Here is a 20,311-nt window from a genome sequence, read left to right as displayed (position 1 = left end):
GCTGCTGCCGCTGCCGCCGCCACTACCACCACCACCACCACCACCGCCGCCGCCGCCACCAACCACCACACACACACAGTGACGGCTGCCAGGCGCAGTGGGAAGCAAGCCGTCAGGGAGAGAGCTTGAGAAGAAAGAGAAGGATTGCAGAGGGGAAGAGAAGAAAAGAGAAGAGAGTTTGGAGGAGGCACCTTGTGGATCAGAAGGGATTTTCCTCTGTGTGAGTGCGCGTCTGGATAAGGCTATCTGCTTCTTCCTGACTGAGAGGAGTTTTTACCGAGGCTTTTTTTTCCCTTTTGCTCATCCTCCACGCCGGGCTCCAGCGATATCTACCTATCTATCCCCAGAGCTTAACAAAAGAGGGAGGGAGTAAGAGAGAGTGAGAAAAAGGCAGTCACAGCTTCAGCTCCAGACCACCCTCTCTCCTCCTCCTCCTCCTCCTCCTCCTCCTCCTCCTCCTCCTCCTCCTGCTCTCCTCCTCTCCTCTCTCTAGCTCCACATCCATGTGTGAGTTCATCGCTGATTTCACTGTCTTTTGAGAATTGAGGAGAGGACAGCGTGCGTTCTCCAGGATACAGCCAGAGCTCCCAGTGGGATCGGGGTCTCGTCTGGTGTGTGTGTGAGAGAGAGAGAGAGAGAGAGAGAGAGAGAGAGAGGGAGGAAGAACGAGACAGGGAAACGGATACACAGGAAGAGAGAAAGAGACGGAGAGAGACAAGCGCGCGCGAGAGAGAGAGAGACACTGGGAATTGAAGGGGCATGTTCAGGGCAGCAGAGAAGAAGAAGAGTGAGTCTGATTTTTAGAGCGGAGAGTGCAAGAGACCGGCAACTGAATCCCATCCATTCCTTCTTTCCTCCTCATCATTCTCTTCCTCTTCTCCCCTCTCCTGTTACCCTTTCTCTGTCCTGCTGTTAAATCTACCCTATTGTTTCCTGTGTTGCCTCCTACTATCCTTTCATATCTTCCTTCCCTCACCCTCCACCTCCGTCTCCCCGAAACCCCCTTTTCTGCTGCTACTCCAGATTCCTTCTGTCTCCTTTCCCCCAGACCTATGGGAGGAATGGTTTGGTGAGGTTCCCTGTGAGCTCCCAGACAAGTAGACAGACTGATATCCCAAGTACTATCTGTCCTCCTATCCATCCCTCCCTCTCTGCGTTTATCACACACACACACGCACACGGAAAAAGCGCTCTCTCTCTGCATCCTCGACTCTTGGAAACAGTCGTCTGAAGGATCCAGGCCAGCCCCTTGGAGTGATCGTACCCCACCTGTGAGCTTCTATCTCCAGCCTCCAGGACCTTCAATTGGATTCCAGCTACATGGGAAAACGTTTGGAGCAGCAGCCAATGTACCCCCACTACACCTACTACTACCCCCACTATCTCCAGACCAAGGTAGGATGGTCAGCGAGGTTGACCTATTTTTTTTTACCCCTCTAACTCAAAAGGTATAAACGTGTTTGTTCGATGCAAAAACACATTAGCGTTTCATCTTGTAACTGTGTTAAAATCACTTCATCATCATCATCATTTTTCTTCTCTGTCAGAACCAAATTAGGACTAAATTCCTTTTTTTCTAATGGTCACAAATGGCTTTTACCAAGCCAGAGACGGACCACAATGAATACACTTTAGGTTCTATGCTGATATAGTTTGACACAGCACAGAGATTGATGCTGGAATTGCCTCACAAGAGAGCTTGCTAAGTGGCACCGCGTCCCCCCCCCCCCCCCCCCCCCCCCCCCCCCATCTGTCTCGGGGGGAGACAGGCAGGGGGATATTGGTGTCACTCAGCTGGGTTTTTCCTTTTCTATCCTCTCTGAGCGCTTGACCCCCTCCTCCTCTCCGTGACCCCACCAGCTCCAAGTTCAAGTTCAGGGCATGAGGCCCACCCTTCTCTCTCGAGCCTTGCTTTCTCTCCTACTTTGTGCCTCTCCCGCTCTGTCAGTCCCCCCCTCATGCTACCACCCCCACCCCCACCCCCACCATCCATTCACTGGCCATCCCCAGCACATGATACCATGTTGTAGACGAGGATGATTGAACTTGATCTGCTGATCTGAAGAAAACTGAGCTCAGTTTTTTTTTCTTCAGTTTTAGTGCAATTCTCTTACTCACACACAGCATGCACCCACAGATGCACGAATACTAACACACACACACACACACACACACACACACACACACACACACACACACACACACACACACACACACACACACACACACACACACACACACACACACACACACACACACACTACACAATACTTCTCTCTCCCAGTCCTCCACCACCAAGATGAAGAAAATGGATTACTGAGGCCTGATCAATTGCTCCTGCATCATATCACCCGCCTGCCATTCTCTTTGTCTGCTGTGATTCATTTGTGTTTTTTTTTTTTTTTCTCTTTCTTTCGTGTGATAGTAAGTGTGAGGAGTTGGCAGGTTTGCTGCAATATTTAGTAAATGTGTACATGTCGGTTGGCGAGAGAGATGGAGGGAGAAGCAGAAGATGAAAGTGTAGGAGTGGGATGCAGTGAGAATAGAGAGATCATGCTACTGGGTGGACACAGTGTGGGAAGAGCAGGTAAGAAAATGCTCCACTGTTAAAAATACGTTGAACCTTGAACCAAACTCAGACTACATGATGCATTTACAGGCCAGGAGCAAAACATTTTAGATTCTGTGAAGCCAACACCAATGGTAGTTGAGCCTTCTATTGCACTACACCCCAAACCAAGTTATTAAATAACGTGCAAAGTCTAGATCTGATATAATTAGTAAAATGAATGCAGTTTAGAAAAATGGCTCTACATCTGCATGCTCAAATGTTTCTCATTAACACAATAGCAAACTGTAAAAAGTATAAATATCTCTTGTGACTACAAAACCACTGACCAAAAAGCCTGACTAGTCTAAAAATAGCATTTAAAGGACAATCAGAATTAAAAGTCTTACGATATCCAATTTGTCATGTTGAAAGAAGCTGTTACTGTCGCCCCGCAAAGAGAACAAAGAGAAGATTACAAGTGCATGTTGGGCTGCCTTCATTTGCAATTGAAAATGGTTCCATATTGAAGACGTTTTCACTGCCTGTTAACTTTTTATAACACATGCCTCACTTGCCACAAGTTGTGGATAATGTGAGTTTACGACAATTACTGCACATATGAGAGCTGGTGGTGATGCAGCACTGAGGCACAATAGACAAAGGTTTGGAATTTTATCTGGTTTAATAAAGCTGATACAGATCAAAATAACTCAGCGCAGTCAAGTGTTTTATTCTGCAAAAAAATGAAACCAATTTACTGCCACAGCTCTCCAGCTTAAGTTTAGAAAATACAATTAATAGTTCCAGTTAACGGCGAGATGCATTTGCAGACGACATGTGCGTATTGTATTTGCACCATGTCAACATTACCCACTTATCTGCTGATCTCAGAGCAGCACACATTCACATCTGGGAGCTGTCTGATGTTTTTAAGAATGCGCTCAAGATGAACAAACAGAAGCTGGGAACGGCTTGCTAATGCACATCTGTGATTTAGTCGTAATAAACAACCATCCCATGATAAGCACGCCTTTTTTCTTTTCTAATCTATAAGAGGAAAGGCATGCAGCAGCTGGATAATGTACAGAAAAGAGCATTTCGAATAATTTCTTTCCAATGAAAAAAGCTAAGATGTGTTAATTGTCTCATACCATGAATGTATTTTTTCGTATATTTTTCCCTCAACATGATGAATTATGATGGCAGTGAATTGATCTTGATAGATTAGGTTCTTTAACAAATCATGCTTGAAAAAAAAAAACTGCCCGTGGTTCTGGCAGCATTTTCATAATTAATTTTGCATTGACGCTGCATATTTACACCCGCAACGAAAGAAACTGTTCTTGAACTCAAAAGGCTTTTCCTAATTATAGCAGTTGTAGTGCATCCAAGAAGATGTACGATTTTAGCTTTGTAACAGAAGATTTTATGCCGCACGCGCATGTACATGTATGTTCGATCAGCTTCAACATTTGATGCACGTCTGTCACACCGTTTTATGCGCACAGATGTCACCGTGTCACGCCGCCGTCTCTTGTTCTATGATTTATCTCCATCATCTCAAGGTCATCTCATTTCTCTCAAGTATCTGCAACAGGCATCTGGTCCAGACCATCACTTCATTCCTTGCACTCTATCCATCCCTCCCTCCCTCACTCCCTCCCTCCCTCCCTCCCACCAGCCCTCCCTCGCTCCCTCCCTTCCTCCCTCTGTGCTGTCAAGGTCAAATCAAATTGGATCCTACCTTCCCTAGTGTTCCCTCTCCGTTGTGCCTGCATGTGTGCGTGTGTGCGTTCGCATATCCATCCTCATATGAATAAAACCTGCATCTATATGTCGGCTTTGTATCCGCCGATGTACATGAGCCTGTAACTTTGTCCGTCAGTGCATGTGCGAGCGTGAACTGAATTTATCGGCTCTCTTTTTTGTGAGTAAGTGCAGGCAGGTATGCTGTGTGTGAGGTAATGCCAGTGTGTCTGCGTGTGTGTGTGTGTGTGTGTGGCCTCTGAACGCTGACTCTCCTGCCTGACCCCTTCTCAGTGCAGCTTGCTGTCATTAAAGCTCTCTAGGTCCCAGAAGAACAGTACTGTGTGTGTGTGTGCGTGTGTGTACATGTGTGTTAGAGGCCCTATAGAAAAGCTTGGTTATACATCTTTATGGACCTTGACAACAGCCCAATGTTTGATCTGCCTGTGATGCTTCCTGATATGAGGAATATGTGTGTGTAGGTGTGTTTGTACAGTATGTGTGTGTGTCTGTGTATGTAGATCTTTGTGGGTGTGAATGTAGGTGTGCAGGTGGTTTTCAGGCTTTTTGTGTACAGTGGACAAAAGCAGTACTTTTTGTACGTATTGTGTATTTATTTAGTGTGGTTTCTTTTCACTCTTTCCATCTCTCTCCCTCTCTCTCTCTGAACCTATTGGAGATGTAAATGGCCTCTTATTAATCTTGATTCCATTCCACTTGAGGCTCTCCTCCTGTTGAAATCAGCCTTGTGCGTGTAAATGTGCGGTGCCATCGCTGCCTTACAATAGGCGGCCTTTAAACAGACACGCTCGTGTACACATGCACCGCCATCGCACAAAGGCAGTTATGAAAAGACTATCTTAAACTAACAATACTTAGCCAGATGACGGGTTGTGTGTAAATGTGACGCTATTAAACCGAGAACAGCTCTGGCTTTGCCTCCATAATGGGCCATAGGTTCAGTTAGTGTACATTAGCAGTAGGGAGGGGGAGGGACAGCACGCCCTGTTATATGAGACCCGTGGCCCTTAATCATGGATGTAAGAGGGTTCGAGGGGATCATGGGGAGGGTTAATGCTGGAGCGCAGCTGCATTGTTGCCTTCTCTGTGTGTGATTTGTTAAAATTTAACCAGAAGGTGTAGCTGGAGGGACAAGCTACGACTCAAATCTGTCATTCATAAGTACAATCAATGCTTGGGATTTTCTTAATTGCCCCTGTCAGCTGGTTTCGGCTGGCATACCGTTGCTTAGAGGGCATGATTTAGTAATCTACTGAAAGCATTTTTCTTACATTTTGCTGCAAATACATACTGTGAAATCGCTAATTGGACCAAATCAAAGTGCGAAACAAATTACCCTAGCTTGTGGTTGTTGCTGTGACTTTGTGAACACTTTCCTGTGGTTTTGGTGAAATGTGTCATCGCAGAAAATTTCAGCGCAGAAACAACAATCCACGACGTGGCTGCCTTTTTAAAGAGGTGGAAAAGTGACATCTCTCTGACAGATGACTGTTTAGTTTTGACAGAGCAAATGCGTTTCGTTAAACACGTTTGTTCTTTCCAACAGTGAGGCTTCTAATTATCAGACATTTTAAAACATTTTCATACTTTTGATCTCCCGGACTCTTCCTTAGATAAGTCAGACGCTTTCCTTATCTTTAGCTCAAATAGTTAAACTTGTGTTATGCCTTTTGTCCGTCTTATGCCCCCTTCTGTTATTTCTCTTATCTCAAACTATTTCTCTGCTTTGAATTTGTATGTGGTTTTACATCTTTATATGTGTATGCCTGTGTGTGACCTTTCATCTGTAAATGCATCAGTGGAGTAGTAGAGATATTTGAGTTATGTTTTTTATTTTTTTTTATTTTTTTTTATCTTTTGAGCCTCTGATGATGATTGACCGAGGATGTGAATCTTTGATAATAATCAGTGAGAGCAAGATAAGAAAGAGGTTGTAAGGAAAAAAATAAATAAAAAAAGCATTATCAACCAGCCGATCAGTAGTTTGCTGCAGATCAGTGTGCTAATATGCTCAGCGGCACACAAGGAGCTTTAATTAGGGTAATGAGAAACAGCATTCAGCTGATCTCAAAGTAATGACACATGTGGACACGCCCGGACATCTAAATAGAATATCCCATCCCTTCAAAAATGAGCTTTTCACATTCAATTACTCTCTATTATGCGCTAGATAAATGTGGTCAGTGGTTGGCTTTGCTGTGATGAGTAAACATCATAAAGGCAGGGGAGGCGGAGGGGGACACACACACAACATGGAGATAACGCAATTGTAAAAACAAAGAGGACACCGAAAAATTGATTACCCTCTTCTTCTGATCTTTTTATTTTCCTCTTCCCCTCCTCTCCTTCACACTACTTCCTTTCTTCTTCCCTTGTTTCTGTTCCTCCTCCTGTCAAACATAAAGTACCTCGCCTTAGCAGAAACAGCGACCATAAATTATGCAGAAACTGAATTGTGTGTGTGTGTGTGTAACGTGCAGAGTAAACAGAGGTTACAGGCTTTATAGCCCAGCTTGCATTCTGCTCATGCTCTGTTTCTCCTCACACATCTGTCTGCCTGCATCAGTTGTAGTTTTACAACCGGCAATATTATCATGTGCTTGTTGTTTAAGAACCCAGCTATTCTGTTTGGATCTCAGCTCTGCTCTTGATAGCATCATATGCCAATGTAGAGAATAGAGAAGGGCCTTATGTTGCCTTCTTCTAATGCCCTACCCAACACCCTCTCTGTCTCTCCCTCTCTTTCCCTGCCTCTCTCCCACTGTGTTCTGGGCTCTCTCTCTCTCCCTCACTCCTACCATCTGTTCAGTTTGCTGGGCATGGGTAGTTTTTACTGCTTAAAAGGGACTCTCCTAACCACCCATATATGTCCATTTATTATTCTCCGTGGGCTGTTCTATTCTTGTCCCAGTACAGTAGCGGACGCTGACCAGTGCCTCGCTATGTTAAATAGGAGTGAAAAAGCTTCAGCAGGTCAGCGCATGCACAGAGGGGTGAGTGAGGCTCACCCCTGCCAGTTTTGTAATAGAAAAATATGTGGAGGAGGGAGAGAGAGCAGAAAAATGGATGTGAAGGAGAGTACAGTGTAATATAGCAAAAAGAGAACAGATGGCTGTAGAGAAAAGAATTTGGTAGAAGAAATAAAAAATAAAACACTGAGATAGAGATCCAAAGGGAAATAAAGAGTGATGCAGTGAAGAAGACAGAGTTGTTGGCTAGGTCAGGGAATAATGGTGCTGCTGCATTTTTAATAGTTGGCCACTTTGTAGCGACCCTTGTCTAATGGATTCTCTGCCTCTTAAAAGCTCCTGTCAGGGCCCTCTACCTCAAACAGCTACACCACGGAAATTGCTGAGGGCTCCAATAGTCCCCAACACTTCCTGATAGAATGTCCAATGATCTAATATTGTCTGGCAGCAAACATAATTCCAGTAAGTACGCAGATGTTTTGGCAAATGATGTTTAGAACTAAATTTACTTTACTTACAACATGAAGCAAGTGAAACGGTGAGGGCTTAAAAAAAAATGTCACAACTCTTTGAGATCTACAGCTCTGGCCATCAGTGTGCTGGCTTTTAGAACATTGTGCTAAGTGCCTGACAAAGACTTTATTGGTGGAATGAAAAGAGAGAGACAAAGAGCACAACCTCTAGCTGTTAGCTATTTTAAGTAAGTCTGTGTGTATGTATGTGTGTGTATGCGTGTGTGTAATTCAGTGCAGAGGGTATGGCCCCTGGCCATGAGGCTGATCTAGTTTCTGGAGATAGAGGGTGATTTTGACCATGTTTTCTAGTATCTCTATATTTGTGGATTGTGGCCTTTCTTAAGTTCTTAGTTTAAAGATAATAGCAGTTTTGGAAATACTGAGATTTAAGTATCTGATATTCAAGGTACATGGTTTAAGATGGTTTGAACTGATTCAGTGAGAGTACCACACTTTTTTTTTTTTTTTTTTTTTTTTTTACCTCTTTCACACTAGGAACAGCATATTACAGTTAATGTGATTATGATTATAAATATTATGCAGTATGTGTTTAGTCAATGTGGTGGTTATATAGATTGTTTTCTGACCCAGAAATTGCTCATCATGTCTCATTATGAGGATTTTAAGTATGTTTGATGTTTTGTTTTTATTCCTGAATATCAAATATCTACAGTAAGTGAGATAAATCATCATAATTTACTTTACCTGGGTTTATACATATTGTTGTTTACATTGCATCATCTAGCATTTCACCCAAATTGAGCACTTTAAAGCATCTATTTAACATTATTGGAAAAGCAAATAGCTGTTGAATAGCAACTGGGTTATGGTAAGAGAGGCAGCTCGTAGCCTGTAGTTAAAAGTATTGCGATTGGTATTAACCCATCCAGGATATGCTCCTCTCTCATTATTTCTTTTTCGCATTTCTCTGCCGATAATATAAAAGCTATGCAATAGGTTTCAGTAATCTTGTTCCCATCTTAAGGGTGTGAGGTGTGGGGGCTCTATTTACACCAAATGCGTTGACTCATGATACCCTCATGTCAAGCTGTTTACACAGAATGTGCACAGGGGACATGGGCCAGCCCATGCACTACAAATAAGCGGGTATCGATCATATTCATTACACCTGCTCCTACAGTTCAGCCTCTCGACGCTGACAATATAAATTCCAGTATCTCTCTTACTTCTTTAAATCAGACACAAATTGAAGCTGCATGTATAATTGGGATGCTTTTGTTTCTCGATGAATGAAATTATATTTTTCATTAAAGCCTGCTAAATTGTATGACATATGTAGTGCAGACTTAACGACAGCTTTTTAATTATCTGTAATGAATTTAAAATTTAATTAGCCCATCATCTTTTAGTCACATTTATTCATTATTTTCTAGAGTACTTCTTATATTCAGGGTTGTCTGGGGTTAAAATATATTGAAGGAAAAAAATAATTAAAATATATGAAGGTGCATGTCATTTGTTCAACAACAAGAAGAAATCTTCATGAAAATGAACATGGAAGATTTTGTTGGGAATATTTCTTGTTAGAATTTAAATATGACAATGCGTTGTGTTCACAAACCATAATCAAACCATAAAACATATTCATCTTCCACACTTGAGCGTTATTTGCATGCATTGTGTGCATTAAATGTGAGATGTCATTATTACTGTTGATGTGGGGATTCGCCCGGCGCATCTCTTATTCTCATTTTTCATTCATTGTGTTAACTCCCTGGTGAGACTGTGTGGCGGGGTGAGGTGTGAGGGTTTGCGCGTTGGTGGGCGAGTGATCCCTACACCAGGGATCAGAGAGATAATTGAAAGAATGGCCTGGGGGATTTTCCTCCATATGTTGTTCCTTCTCCAACTTAGCTGTTGCTTCCTCCCCTTTCTCTCTCTCTCTCTCTCTCGCTCTTTCCACTCTTTATTCCTTTCTCATTCTCACTCCACTCCCTGTATCTGTTACTTCATCTGTTCTTGTCTCAAGGCAGCACAGGTGAAACATGTTAAAGGGAAATTCCACCACCCCAATGCCTTTTCAGAGTTAAATGGAAAATACCTGTAATCCCTAACCTCCCTCCAGTAATTCTGTCTTTTAACAGTTTACTCTAAGTTTTCTTTCATTTCACAGAAGGCCTTTTAACTCCTCCATTTTTAGTGCAACCATTTGTGAAAAAAGGAGCGAGTAAAGGTAGTTATACCTGTAGTATTGAGAGTCTGACCTTTCAGTGTGAAAAAGACTCCACTGGTTATCCTCTGCTTCATATAAAAGAAGCAACCCTCAAAGAATTTCTGTAGAGAGACTGTAATCACCTGGATCACCTGGATTTGACCCTTAACCCTGAAATGCCTCGGGTAGTTGATAGGCCACGCCTGCTTTCGGTAAACACAGCTCGGATGACGCAACAGCAATAACTTAACGTCTATATAATTGTGAACTTTACATGTCGGACTCGTTCCTCACGTACACACGTAGCCTTCTCTATTAGAAGTTCAAACTATTCATATTAAAGTTATCAACAAACAGAAAAATCTGAAACCTAATGATAAAATGTCCTCTGTGCCCACAAGATTGCAGAATTATTAATGATCCCATACCTTAAACTGCCCAGAAAACTGGACACAGTCCTCCTCCAAATGGCTCCATGTGGAGGATGAGTGTGAGTGCATGCGGTGTTTTTTTCACCTCAGCACTAAAAAGATGATCATTATTTCCAGTAGAACCACTCAGACATGTCCACTCTGTTAAAGAGGATATGGCAACAACAGAAGATCAATACGCTGTATACTTGACATTCTAGATGTGTATTCTTAATTGGAGGAATATACTTAGCGGAGGATGTTTTTATTTGAATAATAAAATCAGTCATTCATTAACAGTTTCTGTGGAAAAGAGTGATACATTATTTCCGAATCTCAATTCCTGAGCACACACAGTGCTTCCTCCTTGATACTCCAGTGTCTCACCTTTCCACTGATGGTGTTTAATCTGTGTGACTTTGAAGCACTCGGAGCCACACAAGAAGCTTTTTTTTCTTCTTTTCTTTTCTTTTTTGGTATCTGCGGGCACTGTAGGACAGCTCCAAGTGTGAATAAACTCTGGAGCTCAACCTCTGCACTCTTTCCTTCTCAGTCTAAGGGGAATTTATAAAGAACACAGTTAAACTCTATAAAACTGCCACAGTGTTTGCCCTCACAGACAGTTTAGCTGTTACAGACACACTCTTGTCCCTGAGCCAGAGGTGGCTGACCAGGCCAAACATCTCCTATTCCCTGCTAATGAAATCCTGAATAAAACCATCCCTGCTCAGCTTGATCCCACACCCACACACAATTGCACACGTACAAACACACAGACGTAGACACCCACTCCCCAGGGTTCTGATATGCACACACACACACACACAGAACCCCTGCAGTCCCAGCCGGGGATTATCCTGTGAAAACACTCTTTTTGTTGGGCCCCAGTCAAATTACTTTTTGTAGCTCTCATGCTTTTATCGGAGCCGTCTACGTAACTGTGCGTGCATGTTGTGTGTGTGTGTGTGTGAGAGTGTGTATCGGCGTCGATGTCAACGGGAGTCCAAACACAGGCTGCTGCTGATTGCAGGGAGCACATCCAAGGTGATTGGTCACTAATGACACTTGAAAGTAATCTGTTTGTTTCTACTGTGTGTGAGGGAAGAGATTGCGTGTGTGTGTGCGTGCACGCGTGTCGACTCATATGCCAATGATTTGCTAAAGATAGTGTAACACCAAATCACCATGTTGTGTTGGCTGTTGGCAGGCCTGTCCGGTGTTTTGTGACATTTTGAGTTTGACATTTATGAATAAAGACACAAAAAGTTCTACATGAAAACACGGCTGCAGCGTTACAGGCAAGGGGGGAGTCGTCGGTCTGAGAAGTGAAGCTCACTTCCGCGTTAAAAAAACTGCAATCCTCTCGGCTGCCACTGGGGGCTGGTACCAGAAGGCAGCATTTCTCCATAGACCCCCATGTTAAAATCGCCGATTTTCCATATTTGAGTCAAAAAACGACTCCTCAAAACCAATGGGTGACGTCACGGATGCTACGTCCATGTTTTTTACAGTCTATGGTTACAGGAAGCTGCTTCTCGGAGGCCTGCTGTCTCTGACTCCGCCCCCTCTGTGAAGAAATACTTGTAAGGTATGCACAACCACTACAGCACTGGTCATTCAGACGCATAAATTGGCCTGCTTTTACATTTTCCTGATGAGAGATGCACATCTGATTAAACTTGTGCAACCACAACCTAAACAAAACCAAAACTGAACCACAGCTCAGAAAAAATGCTCATATGCGCATGTGTATTGTTCTTCAGAGCAGTGGTTTTTCTGACCTTTTTTTGTTGTTCATGCATGAGGACCTGCTGACTGAATGAGTATACATGGAGTTCAGGGAGACCTCTATAACGCTAGCCAGAATAGTCATGCTTTTGTTCAGTGGATAATTATTTTCTGGGGTACCAACTCTCAGCCTGGGCAGTGGCCAACGCAGCTGACTGGGCACAGATTGTTAAGGCACATTCAGCGTCTATTCATTCACACTACCGGCTCTCCTCAGAGACTACCAGCCTTTTTCGAAGTTGTGTGAGAATGTGTGTAGTATACGCAAGTATGTTTCAGCGTGTGACCATCCATCTGTGTGTATGTGTGCGCGTCTGTGTGTGTGTGTTCAGGACTGTGCGTGTGAGGTGTGTGTTTCTGCTCGAGACACAGAGAGATGAGGCGAGAGCGCCAAAGTGAGACATAAACAGAAACGAACAACGAAGGAGGAGAAGTAAAGTGTGTGTGCGTGTGTGTGTGTGTGTGGAGGGTGCAAACTAGCTTTGTAGCTCTCAGTGAAGTGTTGATTTAAGTGGAAGTTGAGGGAGGAGATGGGATAAAAGGCCTGACTAGATTAGGCTGGCACACACTACTGAGGCGTGCTGTACTGCCTGGCCTTTCAGTGCACTCTGTGCTAAGCGTGTGTCCGTGTGTGTGTGTTTGAGAGAGAGTCTAATGCTTGTGTGACAATGTTGAGGATGTTCAAATGGGGTTTGTGTGTGCAACTGTTGGATGCAGTGACTCTGCTGCTGATATTGGTGCAGCTGCACAATAAAGCAGCAGATTAGCAGAGCTAACGCAGCCACTATAACAGCACTGAGAACACTAATCACTGCTCTGACATCTCAGCGATATTCCTACAGTGTCTCCGATATTTTATCTCAGTGAGAAGATGGGAAATAGATTACAGACGTTGCTACTGTTTTATCGTCTTGATTTCTTTTAATGTACTTATAACCTTGCAGTTTCTGCCAGTAGGAGGCTGAATTGATGCATATTCAAGCTCCCCCACCCAGACTCCCCACTGTTTAAAGTCAAGGTAGGCTCCAATAATAATAGTTCATTGGCTAAGACGCTGGCAGAGCTGTCTCTCCGTGTTAAGTCTGTCTGTGTGTAGGATACTGGCAGTTGAGGGTAAAAATAACATTGAAAGTGGTTTTAAATGTTTGAGGTGTGCATGATTTAACTTGAACAGACAACATAACAGCTTCAAAAGTGGTAACACAGCTCGCAGAATTTGGCGAGTCATCCATCCTCTTGCTTTTTCAAATATTGAAATATTGAACATGCACCACTGCTCTTTAGCCAAGGTTTAAAGAGCAGCACAGGCTCAACTGATATTGGTAAGGTGTTAACAAAGTGTTGCTAAAAATGCAGCTGAATGGATAGGAGTCTGGTGGCTGCCACATTTTGGCAACAGCAGGCTGCTGTTAACTGAAGCCACTGCTCAATAATAGCTCCTGATAATTCGTTTTTCTTGGCCTCTGGTGCAGCTCAGACCTCACCCGGTCGTTTGTGCTGAACCATAAGAGGAGACAGAGACATTTGTCTGCTGCATTTGGTACATCACAATCTGCATTTTTCATTGGTATAACTTCCTGTTTAAATAATTAAGGCCCCAAGAGGCAATTTCTCCATGTGCATATATGTTTGAATGCTTGTACGCCCATGTTCAGTTGTGTAGCTGTGTACACTGTGCATAGCCGATGTGTGCATTTATAGGCTTAGTTTGTATGTGTGTATATGCATCTACACTTGTGGATGCCATTTTGAAGCCCATTAAAATGCACTTTGTACATTAAGATGATGCTCTTAATGCAATATGTACTACGAGGCGTCAGTGCAGTGCATTAAGGAGACTTCCTTATCTAAGCTTGGCATTGTTCTTTGACTCCATGGCTTAGGTTGTTTCTGAGGATTCCTCTTGTCATTTTGCTTTTTTTGGGATTGACCTACCGTGTGATTCATGGATGACTGACTCATTCCAATGCTAAAGTTGGCTGAGGTGTGCAGGATTTCCCAAACCATCCCAATATTAACATCACCGTATTATGAAGTGTTATAGTCTTTTTTGATGATCTTCATCTGTAATGTTCTAGTTTTATCACTTCTTTTGTATTCTTGTGCCATGAGGTCCTAAGGCAGTGGTTGGTAGAAAGATATTGCTTAATTTAGGAAAGTTCTGAGACAGTGATATGTTGTACAAAACATAATCAAGTGGTGAGTTTCCCAAAACCATCTCCAAAGCCTGAATCCTATTTGTTTCAATGAATGTGTGTTGTGGCCTCATCTTCAAATAGATGCTGTAGCCTACTATAATTTTGTATAATTAAAGATACATTTCTACAAAGATATGCAGTAGCAGTTTCATATTAATGGATATGCACAGTAAATACATTGTCACTTCTTTAGTTTTATTACAATCTCATTAATTCCACTGTGTGGAAAACAGTGAATCCAAAACTCATTCATCAAATAAGGCTTTCTTTCCCAACACTTTGACTAATCCCTCATCACGTCTTCTGCAAATAACATCACATTGTGATTCATTCAAAATGCCATTTTACGGTTTGGTGGTAAAAACTCAGAACATACAGGCACATATGTAGGCGTAAATGAGATGTACTGTGAATATTTGTATATGCAACAGAATTACTTACACACACACACAACCACACACTGACACACACTTACATGCACACACAGCAACTGTCAACTGCTAGATTAGATGCAGTGGGGGCTCTGAGTACAACAGGAGGAGCATTCAGTGCACCGCTGTGACAGAAAATACTAACTGTAGCACTCTTACCAATACCAACCCTAGAATTATCCTCTCAGCTGAAGTCTCTCTTAGTCCTCCCTGTCTCTCTTAAGAAGAAATCAATGACGTGGGGACAGTCACATCAGTACGCAGGGAGACCCACCTGCATACAAGATGTACAATAAGTGCAGATTATCTTTTGTACTTTGCAGAATGCATGTAACCTGATGATATTATTTCCAGTCTGACAGATTTATGCTGAAACTGATGCTGAAATGGCTAAATTTGCCATCAGTTTCACCTAGAATGTTTGAAGCCTTAATGCTCAATTCAGATTTTTTGCTCAGATCCGATTTTTTGTTTGGCTGTTCACATTACCATCTAAAATGTGGCCTATATGAGATTCCAGTGTGAACGCAAAGGAACAATAACAACGACGCCAGGCGCAGCATGCTGTTGTACAGGAAACATAGAGGGAATGAATATTTTCACTTTTAATTTGAAATGTCTGTGAAATGGAAGCTGGAAAATGTCTGGGGTTATTACCAACCCAAAGTTTAACACCATGTGTCTTTTTTTATTTATAATCTCCTCTCCGTCAGTGCTCACGTTCTCACTATAGATGTTCTGTTGTCGGTAAACACATGCCGCTGCACGTCAAATTATCCGGCGCTTTATCGAGCCGTTTTTCTATTGCTCTGTGTGTGTGTGTACGTGGTCCTGCCGCGGCTTCTTTAAACAAAACCTAGAGTAAACATTGTAAAGAGATGTAAAAGTCACATCAAATCCGCCTTAGCTGTTCACACTGGGGTTGCATAGAAAAATCTGAATCTGAATCTGATTAGAAAATGTCAGATTCAATGCGACTTGTGCTGTTCACACTGTCAAAAGCAAATCGGATATGGGTCACATTTGAGCAAAAAAAAATCTGATTCAGGTCACTTGTAACTGCAATATGAATGTAGCCTAACTTTAAAGGTTCAGTTTTGCTTTCGCTGTTGCTCTGTGATCTCCCCCACATGAGCCTTAATATCAACCCATGTTCACAAAGACCCTAAGGTGCAGCAGGTACAGGTGGTGTTGGTTGGCGTCTGCAGGAGGTGTCTAGTACTTTGTTTATGCAGGGTCAGAAATGTTAAAACACAACAGCAAGGGAGAGGTGGAGGAAATAAAGGAGAGGGTCAGAGTGAGAGGGGATGAAGGGGACGAAGGCGCAGATAAGACAGGGAAAGGGGAATCAAAGGGGAGGCAGAAGAAAGTATGAAGAGCTTATGAAATAAGCTTATAAGAGGAGAGTTATTCGGATCAAAGATCTTCCTTGTACTGGGAGGAATCCCCTCCTCATTCAAGTGGGACCAGCAGAGCCAGCTGCCTTTGTTCACTGACAAATTGAACTTCTTCAAATCCATATGTCACTTTCCCAATCTGGATCACACTGTATATCCTCCACAGACTTCACTCTAATTGCTCTCAGCAAATACGCCTTTGACCGCACTCTGAAATATATATTGTCATAGTTATATCACCAGGGTGTCATGTTTTTTAATATTAGACTTTTTATTATTGCATGCTTATAGTTTTCTCGCCCAAGGGAGCTTATTCATATTCTACATTGCAAAAATGTAAAAATAAAATTATGGAATTATATAGTGTATAACGTGAGTGAAAATGGAGTCAGGCTAGACCTCATGTTTCAAAACATACAGTCTTTACAGCAGTCAGTCAGAGACAGGAAGTCCGACTGAATCACAGATTGAGTGGCAAACCCGGGCAGAAGGGAAACAGGGGCTGACAAAAGTAGAGAGGAAAAACAGAGACAAAGCAACAGAGACAGACTCTTGCTTTCTTCCATAGTACAGCCACAAGCTGTTGGTCTCAGGCTGCCAACCTAGCTCAACTTCCCAGCCATAGATAAGCTACGTGTGTGCGTTTGTGTGTGTTTGTAGTGTGTGTGCGTACATAATTCATAAACATAGCCAAATCAAGATCTAGAGATTATCATGACCAGTGGCACAGAAGAGGAGAGGAGAAAGAAATGGAGTATGATGAACAGAAGAGGGAAGGAAAAGTGGAGATATAATAGTTAGTAAGGGCACACAAATGCATTTACATGTTCCAGAGCAGGGACTAGTTTATATTCATCCCACACTCACCTGTATGCATCTGCATGTGTTCACATACACATTCCCACAGGCTCCCCGTGTATAACTCTCCTCCCTCTGTTTCTGTATCTCCCTTCAATGGCTCCCTCTCTCCCTCTTTTACTTTCAAGGAAGGGTAATCCCTCTTGTAGCTAATGTGCTGTGACATTTCATGGTACAATAGGATTTGGGAGACACTATGTATTCTCATGGTGCCGGGGTCTGGCTGATAACCTCGCTGTCTGGGTGATTTTGGACTGCGGAGACTCCAGGACTAGTTTTTATCTCACTTTGGAAATCTAATTCTCAAGGTGGAAATGCAATTCACAATAAGGCAGACTCTGAGGTGACACATTGTGGGTTATTGGGAAACCACAGCAACTTCATGCTGTCACCTACAGTAACATCTCAGATTTGAAAAAAACAATAACAACAACTGTACTGTTAATTGCCTATGATTCAAAGACTGAACATGGCTTCAACCTCAGTGGCAGATAAATGTTTTTTTAAGCTGTGGCAGATGACAGCCAATAAAATCATATAATATAAACTGCATGGGATACGCGCCCTACAAAGGGATCCCTTTGCCCTTGTGACAAGGCTATGTGATGCATTTAATATTGAGTGAATGTAAAAGAAAGTAATGGTTCTTGCCTGCAGAATTATTTAAAAGAAAATAAAGGAGCATTTCTACTTGGGAATTACAAATGGCCAAGGATATTGATATCCAATAGTAACAATTAACACGTGCAGAAAAGTGAAGAAAAAAACTTTATGATCAAATTCATAGATTACATTTGTAGTTTTTTTTTTTGCAATTATAACTCATCAAATTGACAAAAAACAAAATGAATAAAATAAACCAGACACAAAAAGATCAATCATAAACTAAAAATGGCACGACAATGGAAATTCTAATGGCATTCTCACTTTGATTTTTTTTTTTATTGTTGCTCAAACAAGTTGTGAATTTAACAATCTGACTGCGTGACTCTAGCTGGACAGAATGTCTCAATTTTCATACACGGGTACAAGCCTGGCATATGAAGGGTGATCAGATACAGATAGCAGGGTTTCCCCTCGGATCAGCTAAAGGCCAAAGTGCTTATCTCACCACCAGAGCTGATGTGTGAGGGTAGGGTATGGGGGCGGTAAATGTGCTCATCAAGCTTCAGGCACAGATATAATGCTTGCCAGAGTGCCTTCAGCTGGACAGTGCTCAGAGACAGCAGTGCCGGAAGGGATAAATGTTAAACAGTTTGCATGACATTTATTGTAAATTGTTCCTCCAGTTTCCTTTGAACAAAGCAGGATGTTTAATGGCAATAAAAAAACACGCATTGGAAATATAAAACCCCAAAAAGATGAATGAAGGGAAAGTCCTATCCTGAGTTGTTTTCCTCATGTGTTTAGCTTGATTGAGAATCTGATGAACGGTACATCAGATTTATTTTTGCATTGTACCTACTGTGAAGTAAACAAAACACAATTTGCAAACTTCAACACACAGTTGAAGGAGTTCAGAGTTTACGCATACGCATATTCTGACTATTTCTGTTGATATTATTTGTCGCTATGCACACGGTTCGTGTTGAAGCTCAGATTTAAAACTGCTTGCAAGTTAAATATTTCTCAAATGATGAGCAGAACATTCTCATACCTGTGTGTTTTAAACAAAAGGGCTTATACCGAGTCATATTGGCATAGAAAGAGAAAAATAAGACATGAGAACAAATTGTGATTATGGGGTTATCATATGACAGTAATGACTTGCCCTGAAAAGGCAAATTTGCATCTTGTCATTTTTCTCTGCACTTAGTCAAGCCTTAAATCATCAAATGAACGATTTAAATCCAAGTCGTGCAAAAGAGGCTCCGATGTCTTCCTCGGCTAAATGCAGATTACAACTGAAGTGAGCCGGGTGTTTATGAAGCTAACAACCGTGCCGGGGGACTAGCGTCTTGTCGTTTTGATTTGCCGTAAGATTTCTTTTGAGAGCATGACAGCGAGCGTGAGACAGATAGAAGCTGAGAAGTGTCACGCCCAGATTCATGAGACGTGGTTGGCAGGCCTGCTATTGCTGTTTTGGCTGACTGTGTTATACCTGGAGGGAACTAGCTGCTGTCGCCGCTACACTGTAGCCAATTTAGCTGGAGCACAGCTGCTAAGAGGCTCCCTGAGGTGTATGTGTATGTGTGCTTCAGGATTAAGCCACAGCACCAATTAAAGCCTCAGACTGGTTTTTAAAGGATAAATTATTAACAGCAGAAGTGACCTCTCTGGTGGCCTTCCTTCCCTCTGCTTCTGTCTTCTCTTCTCTCCAGCCTTCCTTTACCTTTGTCATACGTGCTTCCCTTTCCTCACAATGTCTTCTCTTTCTTTCTATTGTTTGCTTCTGTTTTTTATCCTCTGCAATCCCATTTGTTTCACTTGGTATTTGCCTACTATATATTTGTCCTTCTGAGAGATTAAATCTTTTAAAATGTTTTGGTGGTTATTCTTACATTTTAGAATTGAAGTGAAAAAGAAAAAAAAGGCTTGGTTGAATGTTTTGTGTCCTCAAAGTTGATATTTTCTTCGGGCTAAAGTGAAAGAAGGACAGAGATAGGGATATGTTCTATCAGCAGAGCGCGTTCGAAAAAGATTTATTTCTGTTCACTCCACTGCCGCTCTTTACCTTGCGTCTGCTCACTGTGATATTTTTTCGTCTAAGAAGTGTTTTTCTGCACTGAATACTTTGGTATTTTTATGCCTCCAGGTTACAGCTGCATTCCCCTTTTCTCCCTGTGTTCAATAGCAAAAACATGTTAGCCGGTAATGGATACTTTTAACCTTTTCCAGGTAATTTGATCAGGCCTTTAAATCAATTCAAGCACACACAATGTTTGGGTTATGATGGGTGAATACGTCGACTGCTGCTCTCACTGTTCAGGCTTTGTTTTTTTTTTAAATGGGCAAACCATGTCTCTTTCTGATTTGATGAATGGCTCAATACTGGATTGTGAATTATAAATGTGAGCTCCTGTGTATCATCTCTCACGGGGACAATGGGGTAGTGAGAGTTGAAACGGTTTAGTGACCTAAATGTATTTAACACCAGGGTTACTCCATGCTGCCATTCAGTATTTCGGCACATGGAATTTCCTGTGGAAAACAGTGCGGCATCCCCTCATGATATTATATTGGTCCGGTCATATATAGTCATAATCCAGCTGCAATTTGTTTTGGCAGTCGACTCTACTAAGATACTGTTGGAT

At 42.3% G+C, this 20,311-nt stretch overlaps 1 protein-coding gene across 1 annotated transcript in view; it reads left to right on the top strand.

Moving 5' to 3' along the window:
* Nucleotides 1–1,320: 1,320 nt before the first annotated feature.
* Nucleotides 1,321–20,311, top strand: part of LOC310999637 (RNA-binding motif, single-stranded-interacting protein 3-like) — a gene marked incomplete at its 5' end in the record, with an annotated part of 106,628 nt that continues 87,637 nt past the window's right edge. The window contains one exon of the mRNA XM_083990155.1: nt 1,321–1,395. Coding sequence (XP_083846281.1) covers nt 1,321–1,395 — 75 coding nt within the window. The remainder of the gene's footprint in view (nt 1,396–20,311) is intronic.

The sequence above is a fragment of the Trachurus trachurus genome (genome assembly GCF_905171665.1).
Source record: "Trachurus trachurus genome assembly, chromosome: 16".
Taxonomy (NCBI): domain Eukaryota; kingdom Metazoa; phylum Chordata; class Actinopteri; order Carangiformes; family Carangidae; genus Trachurus; species Trachurus trachurus.
This window is presented reverse-complemented; position numbering and strand designations above follow the sequence as displayed.